This window comes from Geotrypetes seraphini, chromosome 4 (assembly GCF_902459505.1).
Source record: "Geotrypetes seraphini chromosome 4, aGeoSer1.1, whole genome shotgun sequence".
NCBI classification, from domain to species: Eukaryota; Metazoa; Chordata; class Amphibia; order Gymnophiona; family Dermophiidae; genus Geotrypetes; species Geotrypetes seraphini.
In genome coordinates, this window is record NC_047087.1 from 279,443,358 (window position 1) to 279,463,702 (window position 20,345).

The 20,345-nt window shown below is 43.6% G+C and overlaps 1 protein-coding gene across 1 annotated transcript; it reads left to right on the forward strand.

The window, feature by feature from the left end:
* The first annotated feature begins 2,979 nt into the window (after window positions 1–2,979).
* Window positions 2,980–16,401, forward strand: LOC117359518 (V-type proton ATPase subunit e 2). Its single transcript, XM_033942447.1, has 3 exons — window positions 2,980–3,151; window positions 13,407–13,454; window positions 15,358–16,401. The coding sequence occupies exons 1-3, from the start codon at window positions 3,048–3,050 to the stop codon at window positions 15,449–15,451; spliced, it is 246 nt and encodes an 81-aa protein (XP_033798338.1). The 5' UTR covers window positions 2,980–3,047; the 3' UTR covers window positions 15,452–16,401.
* The last annotated feature ends 3,944 nt before the right edge of the window (window positions 16,402–20,345 follow it).

Here is a 20,345-nt window from a genome sequence, read left to right on the forward strand (position 1 = left end):
GATGTGATTAAAACCTTGACTGTGAAATGTTTATTCACTGGTTGCTTTCGTTTGGTACTGCAAACATTTCTTTGTCCCTGGGACCTGTTTATTTTTGGGTGTAAGGCTTGGTAAACTTAGTAAGAGTTTATAAAATATATATATATATGGATGAAAGAGAAGGGGTAAATGGTGTCCTTTTATTCCCCCATACAAAAGTGTGGGGAGGGAGCTAAAGAGCCAAGAGCTGGAGCAACTTCTTCATCAAGTCTAGCTATAACATGCAATCTTAACCCTCCCCCACCACCACCACCACTACCAATAAAAGACGTTGCCTTGAGCACTGGGCCAGAGAATGTAGACAAGACTTCCACACTAGAGGTCTGCACGGGAACGGGAATCCGTAGGGGATCCCCCTAGGTCAACAGGACTCCACGGGGACCCCTCCCAGGCTGCTGGGACTCCCACAGGGATGGATCTGGGGTTCCTAATTTCTGTTCCAGCACCGAGCTGAGCTCCAAAGTCCTGATGAATCAGCAGCAACAGTCTGTCACGTAGGCAGTGATCTCAGCATGTAGGCTTACAGACTTTGTACCTACATGCTGAGCTCCATGCCTACATGACAGAGACTATTGCTGATTCGTGGGGAGGTGTCGAGTGCAGGCTAGAGCAGGCGGACAGAGTCCTCCCCCCGGGACAAACCCAAAATGAGCTAACCGCCGGTCACATGCAGTGTGCAGTTCCTGGTTCTGCTGCATGAGCTGCGATCTGTGGCTCGGAGCTGAGCAGGGATCGGTGGATGCCAAGGGCTGCTGAGCCGAAGCTGCAAAAACCCATCGAGGAGCTATGACCCAGGATCTTGGACTGCAGCAAGCAAGGATGAAAACTTCTGCTGCTACCAGATTGATCCAGCTTTCTGAAGCTCCGTGAACTTGGATGGTCTGCTCTATCTACCAAAACTTGCCATTTCTTTCCCTCTGGCTTATTCCACTTCTTATTTCCTAGTCTGTCACTAATTCTATCATCTTTCTCTCCCATCATTCAGCATTTCCCCCTCTCTCTCTGCGTCCCTTCTATCCAGCATTTGTCCTTTCTCTTTTCTCTCCAGCATCTTCCCTCTCCTCCAATTCCATCCAGCATCTGCCCTCTCTCTCACTCTTTCTCCTTTCCATCCAGCATCTGCCCCTTTCCTGCTTCTGCCCAGCATCTGCTGTCTCCCCTCTTCCTCCTTTCTGCCCCCTCTATCATCCCATCCATCATCCACTCTTCTCTCTCCTCCTTCCATCCAACATCTTTCCATCTTTCCCCCTCTCAGCCCAGCATCGGCTTCATTTCTCTTTCTCTCCCTTCTATTCAGTGTCTGTCCCATCTTTCTCTTTCCTCCTATCTGCATCCTCCCCCTCTCCTCCCTTCCATTCAATGTCTTCCTCCCCTCTCCTTTTCTTTACATCCATCATCTGTCTTTTTCTCTCTCCTCAGGCATTCCAGCTTGTCTGTTATCTTTCCCCTCTCATCCAGTGTGTCTGATCCCTCCCCCTTTCTAACTAAAGTCTGTCTCTTCTCATTTCCTACATCCAGTATCTACCCCTTCACACCTGACATCTCAGCTGCCGCCAGACTGACACAAAGCCTTCCCTCCAACGTCAGCTCCGACTTTGGGGGAAGACTTCCAGGTTGGCTACATATGTCATGCTGCAGGCTGCCTCCAACCCCTGCTGTTATCTGGACTTGAATGAAGAGGTGGGAGGGAATGTGTTTTTGGACACAAGGCATGAACTGGGGAGAAAGGGAGGGAATAGAAAGGGAGAATTGGGTGTGTCAGTGAGCGGGAAAGAGAGATGGTTGTGTACACATGGGGAATGGAAGAAAGAGGATAATTTTTGGTCAGGGAGGGAGTGAGGTACAGATGATAGGAAGAGAAAGATGAGTGTGAGAAATGTGGTGTAAAAGGAACAGTGGGATAGATTGAAAGGGATGCAAGAGGAAGGAAAGTTGGACATAGTGGTGAAGGGAATGGAGGGATAGATGTGGTATGGTGCTGGAGAGAGGTGATAGAACAGAAGGAGAAATGTTGAGAAAGGGATAAATGCTGGACCATGGTAGGAGGAACCAATGGACAGCAACAGAAGAATTTACAGAAGATGGGAAAGCGGAAAAAAAACTGGGACCAACTTGATGGAAAAATAAGTTTCCAGACAACAAAGGTAAAAAACGGAATTTATTGACTAAAATATGTTAGCATTGGGAAATGTATTTAGCAGATGTCTTTGTATTGTGTTCAAAAGAAAAGGAAATGCATTTCTACAGTGTTGAAGTACTTTCTGACCCTTGCTGTGGCTGGTGGGGATCTCCAAGCACTGCCAGCAGAGGACCTCCTCTAGAGACGGCCAGAATTCCCCTCCTTCAAGCGTGCAGTCGCTGGCAGCATCCATGAGCCACTGAGGTGCCAGCATCTGTGACTCAGGGATGCTACTACTGTCTGCCAAGCTTGACAAAAGGGACCCGGGACAACTGTAGAGGAAATCCTCAGCTGAAAACTGAGGGGGGAGAGGGGGTTCTCATCAGCTGAGTTTTCTATTTTATATTTACATTAGAGGCTCTGGTAGAAATCTGTTTACAAAGTATGTATTCTTCCCAATTAATATTTCCAAATTAATAAAATGTCTTTGCTAATTTGTAAATGGGTCTCTACCAGAGCCTTTAATTCAGTAGTATAATTAAATGAAATAACTATTTCATGAGGGATTCCTCACGGGGACGGGTGGGATTTCTGTCCCCGCACAACTCTCTACTCCACACCTCCCGTGGAGCCAGGCACGCTGAAAATAACCGAAATAACCCAAAGGAACAATACACCCGAGGGCTGCTAAAACGGACACACCGCCTAGCCCGGCAATCCTTGCTCTGCTGACAGACTTCGGAGTTCTCCAATCCCACTCAGGCGGCAGTCGGAGGCAACCAATGAGGAAAGCGCGAGGCAGAGTCAGGTGGCAACAGTGATCGGCTAAAGTCGCGGCTGTGGGTTGAGCTGCCGTGTGTCGCCCGAAGCTCTTCTGCTCTCTGCTAACATGACGGCGCACTCTTTCGCCGTGCCCATGATTATCTTCACCGCCTTCTGGGGGCTGGTCGGTATCGTCGCGCCTTGGTTCGTCCCCAAAGGTCCTAACCGAGGGTAAGAGAGTACTGTCCGTAGCGGCCGTTCTCCTCCCTCCTTGAGCTGTTTCAGTACGTTGCTCCCCATTTTCCGCGACCTGGCTCTTACCCATCCCTGGTTTCTGGCCGCATCACTCTAGCTCTATATCCCTCCCCTCTGCATCTTCATGTTATCCATCCCGTGTCCTCCTCTCACGTCATCTATCCTATCCTCTGATCCATGATCCTTGCATAGCATGTCGCTCCTGACTCCATCCCTTTCATCCATCCTCTCCCCTAATTTCGTACTCATCACCCATTCTCTTTCATTTCCAACCCCTGATTCAGCTCACAGCCGTGGGCTTTGCTGCTTTTAAATGATTTCTACGGGCTCCTCTCTGGCCCTGCCATGGTTTTCTAATCTTGGCAATGCCTGAGCAACCTGCAGCGATGCTGTGATGGTGAAGTGCGGCCTCTGCTGCCGCCGCCTGAAAATCTTGGCCGCTTCATGCTATCAGATTAACGCATATTGCTGAAATTGATAAAGAACACGGATCTTGTTACGATATACTTGTGTATCAGGTGAATGTTCATACTTAAATCACTAGGACATTGGCATTGTGGGGTCCTTTAAGAAAAAGATGTCGGAGTCTCTAGACTGCAAGGAATGATTGTTGAATTGTCACCGAGGTGCTGTTGACAGGTTTGTCAACACGTGATTTCTCAGTCTCCTGCCTATGGAGGGCCAGAGTTCAAATCCTGCCACTCCTAGTAATACTTCTTGGAGCCTCGGGAAAGGCACTTCCCATTCCTTACTTTCAGATGCAGATTCTCTTGCACAAGAACCTACTAGCTGCACCCAAAAGTAACTCACCTTGAACTTGTTTAGAAAAATACCTAATAAAATACAAATCCATTAAAATGATTTGCAAAGTAGCATTAATGAACACCATAAGAATTTGTTCATTTTACAAATGATCTTCAAGGTGACCTGCGGCATCATTCAACTCTAGACACAAGAAGGCCTCTGTTGAAAGAGTTTCCACTTTATTTAAATAATTTATGAGTGCCTTTCAGCATCAAGGCAGTTTATATTAAACTGAAGAAAGGGAAAAGAGATGGAAGGAGACTGGACAAAAGACTTATATCTCCCTGTCAATAATCCTTTAACAATGGGAAGGGGTAAAACGCGGACCTCGCGGATCTAAACCCGCACGTCCTTAAAAATCTGAGGTCCGTGCCGCTTGTAGTTAAGTTTCTGGCTCTGACAGACCTCGGTGACAATTTAGCGCTGACGGATCCGTCTCAGCATAGGGAGGGAAAAGTATTAGGATCCGTCAGCGCTACAATGTCATCAAGGTCTGTCAGAGCCGATTTACTGGGGCTGCAGGAAACCAGTTTAAAGGATTTATTTTAGAGCCGCTCCAGCACTAGTCTCTGGCTCCGACAGACCTTGGTGACATTTTAGCGCTGACGGATCCTAATACTTTTCCCTCCCTCTGCTGAGACGGATCCGTCAGCACTAAATTGTCACCGAGGTCTGTCAGAGTCAGAAACTAACTACAAACAGCACGGACCTCAGATTTTTAAGGACATGCGGGTTTAGATCCGTGAGGTCCACGTTTTACCCCTTCCCTTTAACAACCACTCAGTCCGGTTCATAGACAGTAACGCGGAAGACAAAGGCACGCGCCGACAACTGAGCGCAAGATGGAGGCGCACGTCGAAGAAAAAGACTGTTTTTAGGGGCTGCGATGGGGGTTTTTGTTGGGGAGCCCCCCCCACTTTACTTAATACATATCACGGCGGCGTTGTGGGGGGTTTAGGGGGTTGTAACCCCCCACATTTTAGTGAAAACGTAACTTTTTCCCTAAAAACAGGGAAAAAATTAAGTTTTCAGTAAAATGTGGGGGGTTACAACCTCCCAAACCCCCCCACAACGTGGCGCGATCTGTATTAAGTAAAGTGGCGGGGTTCCCCCTCCACACCCCCTGTCGTAGCCCCTAAAAACAGTCTTTTTCTTCGGCGCGCGTCTCCACGCTGCGCTCAGTTGTCTGCTCGCGCCTTTGTCTCGGCGCGCATTTGACCTGACACCCTCAGTCCTGCAAAGACCTAATCAAAAATACATCTTTCTGATCAATTTTGCAGTTATTTTTTATTGATTAGGATTTATTTACTGCCTTTTTGGAAGAAACTCATTCAAGGCTGTTTACAGCAAGAATAGATCAAATATAGGCAATAGACAAATAACAATACACATTGTGGCACAGTATGCTCTATTACAATGCCAACATAATAAAACATTTTAAATAAACAGAGTATAAGTAAAGATTGAACCCTTATTTTCTAATTCCTGTTAGTCTAATTTAAAGAACGCTGTATGAATGTAATCTCAGGTATGGTAAGAGTGGCTAAGCAGGTTCATCTCCGATTTATCTATTACATCATTTTACATTTCCAGGCATAACCTGCACAAGCAGTGCTTATTTGTTTGCTTTCCCATCCTTGAAGGGTTGTATTTACAAAAGATTTCTTGATAGAACATTATCATTCCAGGCTGGCGAATGGAATGAGTGTTTAGCCATATTCATGCCAAATGCATTCTCTTATCAAACTTTTAGAAAGTCAATTAAAACTTACCTTTTTGATAAATTTCTCTGACTCTATTTCTATCTTGATGTATCTTTAAACACTCTAAGCTAAATTTGATTCATCTCAATTTCCTGATGTAATTCCAGAAGCTTTCTGTAATATCGCTGTCTTTATACAGTTTCTTGTTCTGTAAACCGCATTGAACTATTTGTGGTATTGCGGTATAGAAACATAAAGTTATTATTATTATAACTGGTGTGACTAGTAAGTTAGTTAATTTTATTAAAAGCCTAGATGTAGAGCCAAGCTGTCACCTATTTCCTGAAATAGAGTCTTGTGTTAAATGAAGCCTTTCAGGGAGTGTAGTCCAGCTCCTGACCCAGTTGGAGAACTGCGTGTCCTTAGAGTACAACACTGCCTAGTTGGTGAAAGTAATGGATGAATTCATTTGACTGGGAAATGTGAATAGTCATGGAGAAGTGACCTAGTGACTAGTGCAGTGGCCTGAGAACTAGGTTTAATTTGCACTGTGGCTCCTTGTGACTCTAGGCAAGTCACTTAACCCTCCATTGCGTCAGGTACAAATAGAAATACCGGTACTTGTGCATAATATATAAACTGTTTGGATTGTAACTACAGAAAAGTGGTATATCAAATCCCATCCACTGAACATGAGCACCATTGCTTGGTCTTTCAAAATACTGAGTAGTCTAAGACTGGGTAGTGCCTTTAAGGGGTGAATCACACAGAGCTATTTTGTTTCTGTGTTTCTATCCATTGGCCAACAGACGTAACCCACAAGTTCTCAATTGATCTAGTTAGAAGAAAGAAAATTATTTACGTATACATGTAAATAGCATATCTTTTTATCAGTGCCTAAACTCTGCCTATGTACATGCCCACCAGCAAAGTACACATGATGTCAGTATGGGTACTTTTAACCCACTCTGCTTTATAATGGGTCATTTACCTACATACATGCAAAAACTACCTATAATGTTACCCCCCTCTAAATGATATAAATGCTACAGTATGATATAGAGGCGTGCACAGGGACAACAGGAAACCCACAGCAATCTGTGGGGATAGGGCCAATAAAAAAAATCATTACTGCTGCAGGGAAAGATCAAAAGTGAATGGGGACGGGAGAGGATAGGGATCAGATTATGGCTCTGTTCACACCGACTTGGAAACTTGACACTAACACCTCAAGCTTAAAAATGATTACAAAAGGAGCTTACCATGATTTAAATTGATATATTTAGTAATTTTGGCAATGAGAAAGACCACTGATAAACTGGTAAGAATATTCATCAGTTTGTTTCACGTGTTTTGGCAGAGTATAATTTCCACTGAGCTAGTCTCATCTGTGTGACTAGTAATGCAGCTAATATGAAAGGAAGCAGCAAAGAAGCACTGCACTCCTAGCAGCTCATTATGTTACTGTTTGTGCATACCTGAGTCAAAACCCATGGTGTTGGACATTATAGGAGAGGGGTATGCGCAGATAAGTACTTTTAGTGTTTTGTTTGGTGTTTCATTAGGTGACAACAATTTTGATACTTTACATGTTTTATTTCATAGTCGCTGAAAAATTAGGTTGTTTCCTGGATAATCCTTGTTCTGTTAATATATACAGGAGTCCGTTCATTAGGTGATTAATCTATGCTATACACAGAGTCTGTATATTAGGTTATCAATCCATGCTTGTGAACCATTTGCAGAAGGGTGTCAATCATACCTTGCAGCTCCTCCTCCTTCACCAGTGGAGTATAAATTCCCTCTTCAGTTTGTACCAAAGCAGTCAAGCTCCACTGAAAGAATAACAGAAAATAACATATATTTCTGTTCTGCTCTGTGACTCAGGAAAAAGAACAATTAGCATGATCTTGCAACATCGGTATAGCAATAAACCAACCTACTGTGTGCAGCTATTACTAACACATAAGAAACATCAAAGCTCAATAACTCAGTACTTTATTAGGAAATTAATCATACATGTTCATCCAACTGACAGGAGAAAAACTCCAGTTCCAGCCTATAGAGTGGTCCGTGGCAGAAAGCAAGCGAACTGTAGAATGCACAGGGCAGGCAGTGTATATTAACAGAACCAAGATTATCCAGGTTAAGAACCTAATCTTTCATTCTGTTATATATACACAGGAGTACGTACATTAGGTGACGTACCAAAGCAGTGCCAGCTGTCTAGGGAGGGACAGATGAGCCTACCCGCAAGGCTGAGGACCCAAAAGCAGCATCCTCTCGAGCCACCCCATCCACTCTGTAGAACCTTGTAAAGGTATGGAGTGGACCAAATAGCTGCTTTACAGATCTCTTCGGGCAAAAGTACCTGGGAATCTGCCCATGAAGATGTCGAATGAGCTTTGATGGAAATAGGCAGCTGTTTGCCAAAGCCACTGTACACCAACAAAATTGCCATGCGAATCCATCTGGCGATAGAAGCCTTGAAAGCTGGGTTCAGCCGAGGGAGATCATGCCTCAACAATTTGCTTGCCTTCTTTGAAGGTGTGAATAAACGTGGATAGAGGTGAGCCGGTTGATGTAGTGTATCTAAATTTTCAAAAAGCTTTTGGCATAGTTCCTCATGAGAGGTTCCTGAAAAAAATTAGAGAGTCACGGGATATGTGGCAAAGTTCAGTTGTGGATTAGGAATTGGTCATCAGATACAAAACAGAGGGTAGGGTTAAATGGTTATTTTTCTCAATGGAGGAGAATAAACAATGGAGTGCCGCAGTAGTCTGTGCTGGGACTGGTGCTATTTAACTTATTTATAAATGATCTAGGAAGTGGAACAAGTGAAGTGATTAAATTTGCAGATAACACTAAACAGTTCAAAGTTAAAACACATGTGGATTATGAAAAATTGCCGGCAGACCTTAGGAAATTGGAAGACTGGGCGTCCAAGTGGCAGATGAAATTTAATGTGGACAAATGCAAAGTGATGCACATTGAGAAGAATAACCTGAATCACAGTTACCGGACATTAGGGTCAACCTTAGGGGTTAGCACCCAAGAAAAGGATCTGGATGTCATTGTAGACAATACGATGAAACCTGCCCAATGTGCGGTGATGTCCAAAAAAGCAGTTTGCTAGGGGATATGATTGAGACTTTTAAAATAATAAAAGGAATCAACAAGATAGAGCAGGACAAAATGTTATTTGCGATGTCAAATGTGACTAGGACAAGAGATCATGGACTGAAGCTGAGGGGGGGACAAGCCCAGGACAAATGCCAGGAAGTTCTGCTTCACACAGCGAGTGGTGGACACCTGGAACGCTCTCCCGGTGAAGATTGCTGCGGAACCCACCGTTCTAGGATTTAAGGGCAAGTTAGATGCACATCTCCTCAGAAGGCGCATAGAGAGTTACAGGTGACTAAGTTTTTGCCAGGTTACACCTGGTTGGGCCTCCGTGTGAGCGGATCACCGGACTTGATGGACCCATGGTCTGATCCGGTGATGGCAGTTCTTATGTAATGCCCCTGTATTGCTCCTTGGTGCGACGTCACCTGGAATATTACATTAAATTCTGGTCTCCTTATCTCAAGAAAAATATAGTGGCACTAGAAAAGGTTCAAAGAAGAGCAACCAAGATGATGAAGGGGATGGAACTTCTCTCATATGAGGAAAGACTAAAACGGTTAGGACTCTTCAGCTTGAAAAGAGACAGCTGAGGGGATATAGAACAAGTACAAGTGGATTGATTTTTCACTGTCAAAAATTACAAAGACTGGGGGACACTCGATGAAGTTACAAGGAAATACTTTTAAAACCAATAGGAGAAAATATTTTTTTCACTCAGAGAATAGTTAAGCTCTGGAATGCATTGCCAGAGGTTGTGGTAAGAGCGGATAACGTAGCTGGTTTTAAGAAAGGTTTGGACAATTTCCTGGAGGAAAAGTCCATAATCTGTTATTGAGAAAGACTTGGGGTAAGCCACTGCTTGTCCTGGATCGGTAGCATGGAATATTGCTACTCCTTGGGTTTTGGCCAGGTATTAAGGACCTTGATTGGCCACTGTGAGAACAGGCTACTGGGCTTGATGGACAATTGGTCTGACCCAGTAATGCTATTCTTATTTCAGAATTCATTTGTCCAAGTAGTGGAGTAAATTTCTTTGCATATCAAACCTCTTGTAGGAGTGTTTCCTTATTCACACCTGATGGTTAGGCCTCTCTGACGTCATAAAGTCTGAACCATTGTCTGCAAGAAATCATTCCAGCATGAACCATGCAAGAAGAGAAAGAAGAAAACATCTTTTCTATTTATGATGCCTAATGCATTCTGGGTATGTACCAGAACTGTATTCTAGTCAAGGACATCCAGCTATGCCTACATGCTCAGCCTTTGTGAATCTTGGGGGAGGCATTGCTCCTATGCTGTTCTTATCTAATGAAGGCGCCTCTGTTTCACAGCATGTGCGAGACTCTATACAGAAAGGCTATTCATATAAGTCCTGTTTCTGAATTGGTCCGGACCAATTCCGGACGAAAACCATGTGAAAGGTGCCTAATTATTGTTTAGTCTGTGCTAGGATGTAAGGGAACTAGCATCTTATCATAGGTTTCTCTACATGGATACCTTCTAATAATTAAGACCTGAAAAGTTACCTCTTGTGACTCTCTGCTTGAGAGAAATCGGACTTTCTACAGATCTGGATTCCATCACATAAAGGAAACCTTTGCTGCCAACCTAATTTACAGCTTTTCCAGTGGCTGAAGGACTGTTCCTAATCAGAAGAATTTCCATATCTGCTAAGCGGAGGAAAGATACCGATACCTTCTCCTCGATTTTGCTGAGGCCTGATCTATGTGGTGAGAATAAGGAATTCTATTGTCTTTTCAGCTGGGTTAGAGAGAGAATTCTATTGTCTTTGGGACAAGGAAGTGAAATACTTGTGGTGATAAGCTATATTTTTAGAGTTGCTGCTAATCAGGAATTATTATTATAAGGAATTATTTAATGTGTGTAAGAATTATTATATTCACTCATTTACTTAGGAATTATTGTGTAATAATTATGTACTGAGTTTCATTTATGTATTCAGAGACATTGTGAACAAATAATTAGTTTATTATTTACTGCTGGCTTGTAAATTATATTTTTATATTTCTAATAAAATTCTTCATATAGCCTTGGTCTCTATTCTTAGTATAAACTGGCAAAATAACGAACCTTGGGTAAGTAGTTTATGGTTTCCTCTAGAAAACTAAGACAGGCACGTAACTTGTTTATGTAACTGATTAGTCATCCATAAATCTTACTACACTCTGCAATATAACATCTTGCTTGGTTGAACCCATAGGATAAAAAGCAGATAAATTAACCTCTTAGTTGACATGAGAGACAGACACAACCTTCGGTAGGAAAGAAGGTACTATGCACAGAGAAATCCCAGCTTCTAAGATTTTTAGGAAGGGCTCACTGCAGAAAAAGCCTGGAGTTCAAGATCTGTCTTGCAGAGACTTGCTACCAGAAATACCGTCTTCACCGTGAGATGCAGAAGGGATACCTCTTGGAGAAGCTCATATGTACGCTTGGACAAACCCTTCAGAATGATATTAAGATTCCATGATGGGAAAAAAAATCTTATGGGAGGCCACAACCTGAGTGTTCCCTTCAAGAACTGGGTCACATCGGGGTGAGATGCTAGGGATTTTTTCCCCTCAGGCTTGGAAGCACGAGAGGCCCGCCACCTGGACTTTGACAGATGCCACTGCTAGGCCAATTTTCTAATCTGGCATGAGGAATAGCAGGATCACAGGAATTGATGCCTTGAGAGGCTCAAACTGACTTTTGATGCACCAGAGCTGGAAAGGCTTCCAGACCTTAGCATAGGCTGCAAACACTGCTAAGGAGGTAAAATTTCTAGACGTCATAAATGGCTGACTGCTTCTTGGGGCAACTGGTCCAGGAACCAACAAGAGGGGGAGCTATTTTAGATTTGGTCTTGTGTGGAAGGCAAGACATAGTACAGGAGTTAACTGTGGTGGGTCCACTGGGAAACAGTGATCATAACGTAATCAAATTTGAGCTGCTAACAGGAGTGACGTCACAAAATAAATCTACTTTAGAGGCATTTAATTTTCGAAAGGGTGACTATGATAAAATTAGGAAAATGGTTAAAAGAAGCTAAAAGGATCAGTTGTAAAGGTTGGGTTAGTAAACCAGGCGTGGATGTCATATAAAAACACCATCATGGAAGCTCAGACCAGATGTATTCCACATATCAGCAAAGGTGGAAAGAAGAGGAAACGAGAGCCGGTATGGTTAAAAGGTGAAATAAAAGAGGTTATTAGAGCCAAAAAAACATCCTTTAAAGAATGGAAAAAGGATCCAAATGAAGAAAATAAGGAGACACAAGCACTGGCAAGTTAGATACAAAGCATTGATAAAGAAAACTAAGAAAGAATATGAAGAGAAACTTGCCAAAGGAGGCAAAAACTCATAACAATTTTTTTAGGTACATGAGAAGCAGAAAACCAGTGAGAGCACTATGAAGTATATGGAGTGTTTGTGAATGCCCGATTCTTCTTCATGAACTGGTTCTATGGCTTGAATGTCCAATAGCCTTTGCACCATCACTCACACCCTGACTGTCCGGCTAGAGAGTTGAAAATAGATATTGGTTTGCTTACGGAAGGAAAAACTGAAGCGGGAGCTACACTTCACTGGTGAAGGAGGTGGAGCTGATAGATGTAATTGACACCCTTCTGCAAGTGGTTCATGAGCATGGATTAATCACCTAATTTACAGACTCCTGTGTATGTATATGTAATAGAATAGTTTATTGTGGAGTTTTCCAGATGAAAGAGAAACTAGTGTTTTCACCTTCATATCAGCTAATTCTGGTTAAGTTGTGCTGTGGCTTAGATCAGAGTTTCTCAACTTCTTCGAGCCAAGTATCCCCTAAGTCTAACAAATATTAACCGAGTACCCCAGGCCAAGCTCTGCCCCTGACTCCGCCCCCATAATTGTAATGCAATTTCTTCCATTTTTCATATACACACAATATAATCTTATTAATACATAATTGTAGCCATAAAATTAAAACACAAAGCACACTGTACACAAAGAAAATGTTAATTATTATTTGTATTCATTTTTTTTTTTTTTCAAAGAGGCAGATGACTTTAAAATATGCAATGTCACCTTAGGAACAGCTACAAACAAAATAGACAAATGTAGTGCAAAATATAGACAACAGATATAAATTCTCAAAACTGACACATTCCGATCACTAAATTGAAAATCATTTTTCATACCTTTGTTGTCTGGTGATTTCATGAGCCTCTGGTTGCACTTCCTTCTGACTGTGCATCCAGTATTTCTTTCTTTCTGCCTCCTGCACGCTTCCTCTTCTCTGGACCTCATTCCCTTCCCTAACCAACCTCTCTCTCTCTGTCCCTCCATGAGTCCAACTTTTCTTCCTCTCCTCCACTCCCATTGGCAACATCTTTCCCTTTCTCTCACTGTCCTCTCATTTCCTCCCTTGTTGCAAAGGGAGTGGGGAAGAGAGAGATAGATCCAGGGTGCTTCTCTCCCACTCCCTCTATTGCCTAGTCTACCTTGAATAGCAGAGTAAGATATCCAGTTCCTATCAGCTTTCTTTCTCCTCTTCCTTTCTGGTTGGCCTCCTGGCTGTTAAATACACTGCCATCTTTTCTTTATCTGTGTTTTAGGGTGATAATTACCATGTTGGTGACCACCGCAGTCTGCTGCTATATTTTGTAAGTATATTTTTAGTTAGCTCTGTATCTTCTATTATGTGGTCATTTAGTCTGTCTAAGAAAGCTGGTAGGGCTCCAGTTCTTTGTCTGGACACCTAGGTTTATTATTCCTTGGATAAGCAGCATAGGATATGTTTACTCTTTGGGAACTTGCCAGGTACTTGTGACCTGGATTGGCCACTGTTGGAAACAGGATATTGGGCTTAATGGACCTGTGGTCTGTCAAAGTATGGTAGCTCTTATATTCTTTGCAGCATGTTAGTTTTATTTTTACTAGATGCCACCCTGATGAAATCCTCATTTTTCTCCCCAATAGAGGGGTATAAAAAAAACTAAATGACATAAAATTTGGGATGTCCTGCTCATAACGTCCCCCCTAAAAAAATGCTATCTCACAGCCATTTTCAAATTGGAATAAAGGACCAGATTTTCTGTTAAAAAATGGCTGCGCTACTGCTGTTTTGGGCTGAGAATGTCCAAATGGAATAGCCATTTTCCAAAATGAAACCTCCAACTTATGAACAGCAAAAAAAAAAAAAAGGCAGAGATAGATACATTTTGGCATCATTTTGAGAAAAATGGCCACACCGACGTCCAGGCAGAGCACAGGTATAGCCTAGTGGTTAGTGCAGTAGACTTTAAACAAAGCAACCCTGGTTTCAAATTCTAGTTTACCTGAATGTAAACCACTTCAGCAGCCTTAAGGCTTATAGGTGGCTTCTATATTTAGGTACAGTAGGTATGTTTTTGTTTTTGGAGGGCTCACAATTTATAAAAAATTGAGTTAAAGTGGGATAAGATATGAACTGTTGTCGTATGGTTGAAAATCCATCGCACTAACCACTAGACTGCTCCTCAACACTGGCTTTGGTCAGAATGCCTGTAATACCTGAGGCTGTCATAGGGCCTGGTATTCCTTTCCAGTTTCACTTTCAGGGGAGAGGGAGGGAGATAGTAACCACTAGGGAATTACAGAGGGGTCATGCCTAATCCCTGCAGTGATCAGCTAATCAGAGCACCTTATTTTTTTTAACACCAGACATGATTGAAACAGGTCTAAATTAGGATGTGGAGGAATGGCCTAGTGGCTACAGCAGCTGCCTCAACACCCTGAGGTTGTGAGTTTGATTCCCACTGCATCTTCTTGTGACACTTAACACTTCATTGCCCCCCAAATATGTAAATCACTTTGACTCTGTAAACCACACAAAAAAAGCAGTATATCAAGTCCCAACCCCTTTACCCTTCTAAGTCCAAGATTTGGACATTTCTTCTTGTTCAAGTATCACTATTAGGCATCTTGTTTTTGGGCTCTCTGTAGTCCCACCCAAATTATGCCATGTTGCTATTTGGACAAACTACAGCATTGGATGAAATTTTTTCCAAAATTGGTATTTGGACATTTTTGGCAGATATCTCCAAATTGCCCCCCCCCCAAAAAAAAAAAAAAAAAAAGTCTGTGCTTTGAAAATGAGCACCATAGTATGAGTATGCTGTGTTTGAAAATAGGAACATCCAGAAGCTCACTACTATGAGGGGGCCACTGAAAAGTTCTCAGCCCAACCAACAAAGTTGGGGCAATCTCCATCAAGGGCTATATACTTAGTCCAACAATTTTCCACTTTTTTTTGGTTCCATATTTTTCCAATGGAACAAAAAAAAAAGTGGAAAATCACTGGCCTATGTATATAACCCTAGATGGAGACTGCCCCAACTTTGTTGGTTGGGCTTAGAGCTTTTCAGCAGCCCCTCTTAAATGGTTTTGTGTAACTTATGCTGCAGTTTGTTTCTTGATTACACTATTAAGACTTTTATGTGGTATTTTATTTTGGTTAACAGTGTAGTTTTAAAGACAAGTACTTAGTTTTATTCCCTATAATAATGTATTTTCTTTTGGTTATAGTTGGCTTATTGCCATCTTAGCACAAATGAACCCCCTGTTTGGGCCTCAGCTTAAGAATGAGACCATCTGGTATGTGCGTTTCCTCTGGGAATGAATGGACTATACCTGCATACCATGCACCGTAGAGGAAGTCAACAGAAAACTATCAGCATTGCTCCGAATTGCCTCCTATCACCAGTACAGGCACTTGCTTACTTGAAGGTGTATACTAAATACTCATAGGTTTCAATTCTCTGTTTTTTTGGTGCAAAAGCAGCACATCCTAGCTAGATCAGTTGCATTTCCCTGGTGTTTCAATACCTGTCTTTTTTTGGGGGGGGGGAGGGGGAAGGTATCATATGTGAAAGGTGTTCCCTGCTCCTTTTCTTGAGGGAAACATAAGCATGGATTTGGAGTGTATAAAAAAATGAACATTTTTTTTCAGCTTGTTTAGACTAATGATTTAAGCATTTTGTTCTATTTCCCTCATTTGGATTTCCTTGGATCTTAAAGAGAACATCAAGTGAATACAACTTCACTTGTTGAAAACCAGAATGCAGCCTGAAGAATTGGCCATCATTTTTATTTAAGATCACCAATAGGACAAATGTGATTCTTCATGATCAATTGCACTGCCAGTCTTAATCAGCCATTTCAATACAGCATGAAAAATGCTGCGAGCTAAAACAGTTTAGGAAAAGATAATTGTCCAAGATCAACATCTGTAAAAGAGGTTAGAACCCCACGCCAATACTATAATTGTTAAAGGTAGTGACTATAGAAAATCTTATAACTTACCCCGATTTGATGTACTGGGTATGTATTGTTTGAGTGCTATTGTGTGTTGATACATTCCATTTGAATATATAACACTGTATGTTCAAATTAGAAAATATTTAAAGAAATAAATGATTTCTGTATCTGTACAAATGTGATGCAATTATTATTTAATTACTATAACAATTAAATGAGACCTGGGCTACAACTAGTTGTATCTTTGGCTATAAAAAATGTCAGTTTTCAAGAATGATTCATATTTTACTATTAAAACTCTCATTGTCTGATGGTGGATCAACCTCTTTTTTTAAATCCTGTTGCTTAGGTTCAATCACCTTCTTCAGCTGAGCCCAAGTTTTAGCATCATAGATGTAAAGTAGCAGATTTAAGATGCATCTTCTCAGAAAACCCAATGTAGTTACCCTGAGAAGCAGCTGAGAAATGAAGAGGCTGTTGGGCTTGCCCCAGCAGCCAGAAGTAACAGGGCTGACAGGTTCTGGATGGGTGGAATTGTAGAAAAGGTAGTGGGTGGGGGACAGAGTGAACATTCACAGCTGGTGAACTGAAGCACTGGGGTGGACTTTTTCAATCCCAAATGTGCTGACTGGGTGTCCTGTTGTTAACATTGATAAGTTTTTGTGGAGCCTCAAGTGTGGAGAGAAGCCAGAAGCAGGCTGAGCTGGTTGCCATGCCAGAACCAGAGAGATAGAATAAAGATCCAGAAGTTGCCAGTTCAAGGCCTACTGCAGCTCTTAGCGCGATAAGGGGTAGTGACTAGTGCTGCCCAATTTCCGATTCGAATCGATTCACCGATTCACTTTGGGTGAATCGATTCGAATCGATGTGTATTTAAAAAAAAATCGGCCTCTCCGATTCGGGGTACAACCTTCCTCCCCGTGCCCAGCTGTCATCGCGGTCACCAATGCCGCCACTTAAAACATTTTTTTTAAAAAACCCTATCACCGGCTTGTGGATTCCCCGGCTTGACTCGGCACAGCCTGAAGTTCTGTGTCTGACTCCGGCCAAAGAAAGTAAAAAAAGCCCGAAAACCAGGCAATTTTTCAAACCCTCCCGGTAACGCTATCCTGGATTAGCAGTTGCATCACTCTCTCCTCTGTAGCTTTAGCGGGTCAATTCCCTTCTGCAGCCTCAGGGCCTCTGATAGGCTGTCCCGCCTCCGATGATGCAACTTCCTTCTTCCTCAGAGGCGGGACAGCCTATCAGAGGCCCTGAGGCTACAGAAGGGAATTGACCCGCTAAAGCTACGGAGGAGAGAGTGGTGCAGCTGCTAATCCAAGCTCCTGATAAATAGGGCTTTTTTTACTTTCTTTGGCCGGAGTCAGACACAGAACTTCAGGCTGTGCCGAGTCAAGCCGGGGAATCCACAAGCCGGTGAGAGCCTGTTAATCGGGAGGGGGGCGTGCTGCCGATGGACCTGGGAGACAAGAGGGAGGGGTGCTGATAGGAGGCGAGGAGAGGAAGGAGTGGTGCTGCTAGTCCTGGGAGGTGAGTGGGTAAGGTACTGCTTCTAGTCAGAGGGGAGGGAAAGGGAAGGGAGAGGAGCCCTGCTAGTCGGAGAGGAGAAGTACTGCTTGCCCTGGGGGTGGAAAGGAGAGGTGCTGCAACTAGTTGGTGGGGGAAACAGAAGTAGAGAGGAGGGGAGGGAGAGGTACTGTTGGAGCTGAGTGGTGGAGGGAGGTGAGAGGGAGAGGTGCTGCTGGATTGGGAACAGATGAGTGCTGCTGGACTTAAAATGGAAGAGAGAAAGCTGCAGCAAGACTGAGGGGAGAGCAGTGGAGGAGGAGAGTGAGAGGGGAAGGGGGAAGAGAAATGCTGCTGCTGCACCCAATTGGGAAGAGAGAGGGAAGGAGGGATAAGGAAGCCCAGGAAGGGAGAGGAGAGGAAAGAGAGATAGAAACATAGAAATAGACGGCAGATAAGGGCCACGGCCCATCAAGTCTGCCCACTCTAATGACCCTCCCTATTTATCTTTGCGGATAGATCCCACATGTCTTTCCCATCTGGCCTTAAAATCTGGCACGCTGGTGGCCTCAATAACCTGGATTGGAAGACTATTCCAGCGGTCAACCCCCCTTTCAGTGAAGAAGAACTTCCTAGTGTCACCGTGCAGTTTCCTGCCCCTGATTTTCCACGGATGCCCCCTTGTCGCGGGACCCTTGAAAAAGAAGATATCCTCTTCCACCTCGATGCGGCCCGTGAGATACTTGAATGTCTCGATCATATCTCCCCTCTCTCTACGTTCCTCGAGTGAGTAGAGCTGCAACTTCCCTAACCGCTCCTCGTATGGGAGCTCCTTGAGTCCTGAGACCATCCTGGTGGCCATTCTCTGGACCGATTCCAGTCTCAGCACATCCTTGCAGTAATGCGGCCTCCAGAATTGCACACAATACTCCAGGTGCGGTCTCACCATGGATCTATACAGTGGCATAATGACTTCCGGTTTGCGGCTGACGAAACTCCTGCATATGCAGCCTATGATTTGCCTTGCTTTGGATGAAGCTTGCTCCACTTGGTTTGCAGATTTCATGTCTTCCCTGACAATCACCCCTAAGTCTCTTTTCGCTTCAGTTCTTGTCAGGATCTCGCCATTTAGGGTGTAAACCTTGCATGGATTTCAGCTCCCCAGGTGCATGACTTTGCATTTTTTGGCATTGAAACTGAGTTGCCAGGACCTAGACCAGCGCTCCAGTAGAAGTAGGTCATGCATCATATCGTCTGCCATTGAATTTTTGTCTGTTGTGCTTTTGCTCACTACATTGCTTAGTTTGGCATCATCGGCGAATAATGTTATTCTACCTCGGAGCCCTTCTGTCAAGTCTCTTATATAGATGTTGAACAAGATCGGGCCAAGGACGGAGCCCTGTGGCACTCCACTTATCACCTCTGACATTTCGGAGGGGGTGCCATTCACCACTACCCTCTGAAGCCTACCTCCAAGCCAGTTCCCAACCCATTTGGTCAATGTGTCGCCCAATCCTAAAGAACTCATCTTGCTCAGCAACCTACGGTGTGGTACGCTGTCAAATGCTTTGCTGAAATCCAGGTAGACGATGTCCAGGGACTCACCAGCATCCAGCTTCTTCGTCACCCAGTCAAAGAAGCTGATCAGGTTGGATTGGCAGGATCTCCCTTTAGTAAATCCATGTTGGCGGGGATCCTGTAGATTCTCCTCGTCCATGATCCTGTCCAATTGGCGTTTGATTAGGGTTTCCATTAGTTTGCTCACTATTGATGTGAGGCTCACTGGTCTGTAATTTGCCATCTCCATCCTTGAGCCTTTTTTGTGGAGTGGAATGACGTTAGCCGTCTTCCAGTCCATCGGGACGTTACCTGTACTAAGGGAGAGATTGAAGAGTGCGGATAGCGGTTCCGCCAAGACATCACTCAATTCCCTGAGCACCCTAGGGTGTAAGTTGTCAGGCCCCATTGCCTTGTTGACCTTGATTTTTGACAGCTCGCAGTAGACGCTGCTGGGTGTAAACTTGAAATTACTAAACGGGTCAACTGGTTTAACCCTTGTTTGTGGCTGAGGGCCGATTCCCGTCGCCTCGCGGGTGAAGACTGAGCAGAAGTATTTATTTAACAGTTGGGCTTTATCCGAGTCCGTCTCCACATAGTCTCCGTCTGGTTTTCTGAGACGTACTATCCCGCCCAAGTTCTTATTTCTGTCACTGATATACCTGAAGAAAGATTTATCCCCTTTCTGGATGTTCTTTGCTAGAGACTCCTCCATGCGGAATTTGGCCTCCCTAACTGCTACTTTGACGGCTCTTGACTTGGCCAGATATTCTACTCTAGAGTCCTGTGTCCCTGATTGTTTGTAAGAGACGAATGCTTTTTTCTTCTCTTTGATGAGGTCCGAGATCTCCGTAGAGAACCACTGTGGCTTGTTGTTCCTACTCCGTTTGCTCACTGATTTAACATAGCGGTTTGTTGCTTCCTGTATGGTGGCTTTCAAAGTTGACCACATTTCTTCCACGCTGTCGGTGTCTGCTTGGCTTTGTAGTGCCTGGTGAACGAAGTCTCCCATGTCTTGGAAGTTTGTGTCCTTGAATTTGAGAACCTTGGTCAGTGTGGTAGATTTCGTGAATCCTTTCCTGAGATTGAACCATATCATATTGTGGTCACTGGAGGCCAAAGTTTCACCCACCGAGACCTGTGTGATACTTTCTCCATTGGTAAGTACCAGGTCCAGAATTGCCTGATCCCTT